Source organism: Cajanus cajan, chromosome 3 (genome assembly GCF_000230855.2).
Source record: "Cajanus cajan strain Asha chromosome 3, NIPB_CcT2T_4, whole genome shotgun sequence".
NCBI classification, from domain to species: Eukaryota; Viridiplantae; Streptophyta; class Magnoliopsida; order Fabales; family Fabaceae; genus Cajanus; species Cajanus cajan.
Window position 1 is genome coordinate 10,985,267 of NC_138519.1, and position 6,963 is coordinate 10,992,229.

At 34.0% G+C, this 6,963-nt stretch overlaps 1 protein-coding gene across 1 annotated transcript; it reads left to right on the top strand.

Moving 5' to 3' along the window:
• The first annotated feature begins 1,607 nt into the window (after positions 1-1,607).
• Positions 1,608-3,964, top strand: LOC109814574 (cytochrome P450 94B3). The gene has a single exon (XM_020379033.2). It carries the CDS (start codon positions 2,136-2,138, stop codon positions 3,651-3,653), a length of 1,518 nt encoding a protein of 505 aa, XP_020234622.1. The 5' UTR covers positions 1,608-2,135; the 3' UTR covers positions 3,654-3,964.
• Positions 3,965-6,963: the final 2,999 nt, after the last annotated feature.

Consider the following 6,963-nt stretch of genomic DNA (forward strand, 5'->3'; position numbering starts at 1 on the left):
AGATTCTTTAATCGTTTTATTCATTTATAAAACTCTAATCCAAAACTTTAATTAACAATATTACTCACGCTAATAACTTAAAATAAAACAACTTATTACTTTTTATATTCATATAAATATTTTTGGGCTGAAAACAGATAGCGCTAGAACTCCTCCAAAAATAATATATATATATATATATATATATATATATATATATTAAAAGTAATTTTTTTAAAATTATTTTATTTAATAACTTATATTTTATATTTAATTTCAACGATTCAATTACTAAATAAATTTTAATAAATAAATCAAAATTTATAAATTTTAAAAAGTTTAAAAATATTTTAATACTTTATTATGTTAATTCAAATTAACAGTTATTTGAAAACACATATTATGCATTAATTTAAATTTATATAATAATATGTAAAATAATTTTTAAGTTTTATAAAAACTTTGCAAATAAAATCTATTTATTAAACTTTTTAATCTAATTATAAAATAATTAAAATGTAATATAAAAATAAGATGTTGAATGAAATAAATTTATAAAAAAAAATTACTGTAAAAGTAAATAAATCCCTCCGTAAATACGTTGGGAGCCGATGGTGAAGGAAGGAGTTGATGGATATCGGTTCGTAACCGAAGTTCCAGTTTTAGTGAATAAAAGTCAAAGGAGTGGAAAACTGTAGTGCTAAAGTGAAATCTGCTGACAACAAATAAGCCATGAATAAACCTTACATTACACATCCATACATGAAAAGAAATTGTGAAAGTGGTCGGTTTGCAACATGTGCATAAAAAACATAGGTCTAATTGCCACGTGCTTTTTTATGCTCGTATCTATTTACATTTGGAATATTGCTATCTTAAATTCTTCAACAAAATAGAAATAGAAAATAGTAATAATAATTACACGTAATTATCTTAATTGTATAATAATTAAATTAATTATTTTATAGTATTATTAACTTAGATAATAAAATTTATATATTTTTGTAAATAAAAATTATTATTATTATAAACAAATGATTTCATTAAAAAAAAAAAAACACTTAAATTGAGCACAAGTTACTGCATGGCGACAGGCTAGGGAATTTATATTTTCAAAACTAAACTCCTTTACAGTAGCGGTATTGAGCGAGTACATAAATGTGAATTAAAGTTGTTATTCATACAAATATAGAATGATTACATGTATTTTTTTTTTTCAAACGTGAGATATGAGAGCAAATACCATAATAGTCTACTTAGATACTATCCATTATCATCCTAATAGAAACACACAACAGACTTTTTTTAAAATAAAAAAAAAATACCTTTTTTCTGTACTAATATTTTAAATATAATCATTCTTCTCTTCTTATACGTCAATATGCTAAATCAATCCTATGCAGCATTACTGGTCCCAAATCAAATAATATCAAATACTTTTAGTAGCAGCATAATTATTTTTAATAGGTGTAAAAAGATAATTTTAATAAATAATAGATGATATTTATCACTTTTGCTTAATAAGTAGAAATATATAGAGATAATTGCTACGACCACGATAACTAATCAGTAAACGACTTGGTCAAAGAAATATTAAAATAAGAAAAAACATAACAAACTTTAATTTTTTTTTATAACCTTGAACTTTTTGTTGACAGACATTAAAACAAAATTAATTAAAAACAATACATTGAATTTAAAATTTAAATTATAAATAAATTTGTTTTCAACATTAAATACATAACGTCACTGTACCAAACAAAAATACATAATGTTACTCTTACCTTCGGGCGTAGTGTTTGTTAGCTAGTTTGCTCCCTTTTTGTTCTTTTTCTCTTACCGTCCACAAAAAAAAAAAAAAAAAAAAAAATCTTAGTTATCCATTTCTTTTTTTCTTTTTGACTTATGAAGCACGTGCTCAAACTTCTCTTGTCTTAGTGACAACTCTCACTAATTTGCGGCGCCTTTCTTTACTGATATGTCTGTCTTCGGTAACACACTAACACTAAAACACACACACACACTTCACAGTCCACACACTACACACACACACACATATATATATATATATAACCCTAAGCATTCCACTTGAATTCCACAACTCTAACTGAATTCAATCATTTGAGTACAGTTTGTCAAACAAACACTCACAAGCCATGCTTATTTTCTTCTTTGTTTTTCTCGGGTCCTTCAGCTTAGGCTTGGGGTTTCTCTTCCTCTTCAACGAGCCACAACAACAACAACGTTATCATAACCATGCACCTCCTTCACACCCCATCATTGGATGCCTCGTTTCCTTTTACCAAAACCGCCACCGTCTCCTCGATTGGTACACCCACCACTTGGCCCAATCCCCCACGCAAACCATCGTCGTACGCCGCCTCGGCGCGCGCCGCACGGTGGTGACGGCGAACCCCCACAACGTGGAGTACATCCTGAAGACCAACTTCGGCAACTTCCCCAAAGGCAAACCCTTCACCGAAATCCTCGGCGACCTTCTCGGCTGCGGCATATTCAACGTCGACGGCGAGTTGTGGCACGCGCAGCGCAAGTTAGCCAGCCACGAGTTCACCACGCGCTCCCTCAGAGACTTCATCGTCAAAACCCTCAACGAAGAGGTTCACAATAGGCTTCTCCCACTCTTGGATTGGGCCGCACGTGGGGGCCACGTGATCGACCTTCAAGACGTCCTGCGGAGACTCACCTTTGATACGGTGTGCAAGGTGTCGTTAGGGTACGACCCCTGTTGTTTGGATTTGTCGAAGCCCTTGCCGCCTCTCTTGACGGCGTTTGACACGGCTTCGGAGATTAGCGCGGCGCGCGCCGCCGCGCCGGTGTTTGTGGTGTGGAAGATGAAGAGGATGTTTGACATGGGGTCGGAGAAGTCGCTGAAGGAAGCGGTGAAGCTGGTGCACGAGTCGGTGACGGAGATTATAGCAACAAAAAAGAAGGAAATAAAGAAAGGGAAAAAAAGCATGGATTTACTTGTTCGGTTGTTGGAGGCGGGGCAATCGGAAACGTTGGTAAGAGACATGGTTATAAGCATGATAATGGCGGGGAGGGACACGACTTCGGCGGCGATGACGTGGCTGTTTTGGTTGCTATCGAAGCAGCGAGAGGAAGAGGAGATGATAGTGAAAGAGGTGAGTGAGAAGGGTTTGCGTTTGGACTACGAGTGGTTGAAAGAGATGAGGTTTCTGAAGGCGTGTTTGTGCGAGTCCATGAGGCTGTACCCTCCGGTTGCGTGGGACTCGAAGCATGCGATTGGTGCTGACGTGTTACCCGATGGGACTCGCGTGGGGAAAGGGGATAGGGTTACTTATTTTCCGTATGGCATGGGGAGAATGGAGGCTCTGTGGGGGAAGGATTGTTTGGAGTTCAAACCCCAACGGTGGTTCCATGAAGATAATGTTGATAATGGAATTGTCAAGTGTGTGAATCCTTACATGTTCGCGGTGTTTCAGGCGGGTCCTAGAGTGTGTCTTGGGAGGGAAATGGCTTTCATTCAGATGGAGTATGTGGTCGCTTCTATTCTTAAATCGTTTGTTATTTCGCCGGTTTCTGATGAGCACCCTCGTTTTGTTCCTCTTCTGACGGCTCATATGGCTGGGGGTTTCAAAGTGAGGGTCCACAACAGATCAACTAGTGGAACGGAGACTGAGAAGTTAGAGTGAAGCCGTGATGGGAGCCTAGCATAGTTAGCTTCTTTGGTTTAGTTGTTGCAAATTGTGGTGTTCGTTAACACGCATGCTTGGACCAAAATCATGTTCTAGTTAATGTAATCTTATATTGTTTAATGTGATGTGAGTTATAATAAGGTATAAATAAGTAAGAAGGAATCTATTTTACCGTATATATATAAAAAAAATATTTTAACAAAAAAATTTTAACCCCACAATTATATTGAGTTTTGACCCATGAAAAAAAAAATTATCAATAAAGATTAATCTTCCGATTTAAATGTCATTAGGTGAACCCATGTAAATCATGTAAAATCATCAACAATAGCGAGAAAATATTTTTCTCCAGTATGAGAATTTATTTTATGAGGTCCCTAAACCCTAATAAGGTCCACAAACAAAGATTTCCATTCCTGGAAATGCTGCAATATAATAAGGTGTTGTCCTTGATATTGAATTTGATTAGCCAAAAATTGCTTCTAGCGTTATCTACATGGACACAACAACGTTACAACCACATGGAAAGATCTTTCTAATTGATTTTCAAAAGGAACACCATCGTTAGCACTTTCAGTATTGTCCCTACTACTAACACTATCGTTAGCGCTTTCAATACAACCACTGCCACCACCGCCTTTAACGGTGGGGATAGTGTTGACTGCAGCAGCTATGGTGGTGAGGTGGAAACTATGTAATGGGGTGACAACAGTTGCAACAGTTGAAATAACGATGATGAGGACAATAATAATAAAGAAAATTACAACAATAATAATATGTGATAACTTTGTTTATAATCTTTTAATACAAGATATTTATTATAATCTAACAATTATTATTAGTTATTTTTACGCTGTCACATTGTCCATAATTATGTGTCCCAAGGAGTTTAGAGACTAAGATGAGACTTAAGTTGTGCAACATGAGTAGATTTTCATCCATAACTTCTTCGTTGTTAGGTATTTTTGTTTATGGTAATTGCGAAAGGTGAATTTAGGTTTTATAGAGTCACTAAGATCGGTGCTCCAATACCATAAATAAATGGGAAGGAATTTGTTTTATTGTATATACAATATGGAAGGTTACAAAAGTATATATAAGCTGCTAAAATTTTAATTCTGGCATATAGGAATAAGATCAAGCTTACAATTATTTCTAATCTCTATGTTGCAACAATAAATACAAATACATGTTTTGATCTCTTGTTTTCGTTAATAAGTTGCTTCTATGCATTTAATTAAAAGAGTTATAAATTATAAAATAATATGAAAGAAGTATTTTGTTGCTGTAAAATACACTCGAGGCAAGCGTATCTCATAACAATAATAACAATGGAAAGATTCCAAATAACGAACTTAAAGAACTAGGTTCAAACAATTATCAAATTACTATTGATTTTTAGCAGTTTGAATAAGTAGAGATTGATTGATAGAATTTAGTGATTATGGACAAAAGTAGAAGGATTATTATTGAAAATTTAAAGGTAAAAAGTCTTGGGGGTTGTGATTTACTATTCCTTATTACCCCCAAAGATAAAATTTATGAATTACAAATCATTGTTGACAATTATACATATTTGAAATTATTAACAACCATATGGTTCCAAACAGCTAACAAATTTTAGTTTAAGAAAAATCTAAATTGATCGTAAGTGATTTATTCTAAAAATTAATCATTTGCATGTAGAAACAAATTAATAATTTAATTTAATTGGAAATTATAAAAATAGCTTGATCATGCTAATTTTACAATAATTCTATTACTTTACGGTTCTATTAATCAAAAGAGTTTGGTCATGCAACTTTTAATTAACTAGAATAAAAATTGGGAGCAATTAAATTATACAGCAATTTAAACAACACAAAATTCATGAATTCATCATTGGGGGTTCTCAAGGAACAATTACATCACAACCCTAAAATGAGAGAACTAGCCACGCATGATACTAGAATCCATTAAATAGAGAGAAGAATTAACCATAATTGGAAGAATCCTTTACCGAGGGTTTGACACTTTACCTCTTATAGAACCTTAATAAAAAATACAAGAAAAAAACTAACTATAGAGAAAATTTGATAAAAAACTGGATGCCTACAATGATTGAGGACATCCTTATTTATACACAATAAAATTCGGGACAGACACATAAGCATGATCATGCATGTGAGTAAGTACAGTCCTGCACATGATAAGCACGATCGTGCATAAGAGTGAACACGACCATGCTTTAGTGTAGGCATTTGACATAAGCATACTTCATTCATGGTCGTGCATATTTTTGAACATCCGAAAGGGAATACAATCGTGCATATTTTTGAACATGGTCATGCTTACCATGGCCGTGCATGTGCATATTTTTGAACATGGTCATGCTTACCATGGCCGTGTGTAACGCCATGGAAATACCGAGTTATTTGGTAGATATACTGTCTCTCTCTCTCTCTCTCTCTATATATATATATATATATATATATATAAGTATGTATGTATGCATGTATGTATATGTTGTTTATATGGATTTGGATTGGATTATGGAGATGTGGGTTTGAAATGTACTTACCTCTGTGCATGTTGTATGTTGATGTGGTTTTGATTAGTTGTTTAAGCATGGTAGTGATTTTATTATAGTATGAGATGAGAGGTTGATGTTTTGAGAGGTTTATATAGGCATGTGTGTGCATGAATTTGGTGAATGATGCATTGTACACCATTATACTAAATTGGTACTAAGAAGGAAGAAGATTGATCACCTTCCTTTTCATCTTGGTTAACTGAAGTATTATGGCATGCAACCCATTATTCCAAGAATATGTATCAGAAAGTGATATTTGTTTGTGTGTTGATACATGTTACATTTCATATGGTGGTAAGTTGTGAGTATTGCATGGAATGGAATAGGATGGACAGGAGATTGAAGGATAGGAACATAAGATAAATATGATCTTTCTGAGTGAATTTGAGGTTGTTTTAGAGCTTAGAGAGTTGAAATACTTCAAGGAATAGGATATTTGAGGTGAATAGGTACTAAGGGTGAAATTTGGAAATTTTGGAAAATGGCTATATATAGGGATTTAGGACCGGAGGGTCTCATTTGTCAGACAGGGACAGTTCTAGAGAGAGAAAATAGAGAGAGGGGCTCTGGTCTGGAGGGAAGCTGAGGACATATTTGGGAAGCTTATCAAGCTAGGATCAATCTTCACAACTAGAGTATTAAGAGATTTAGCCTCTAGATAGAAGCTTGAAAAGCGAGATTGAAGTTTGAGTTGGGATTTGAGGGTTTGTCCAAATCTTGCATTTATGAGGTTTC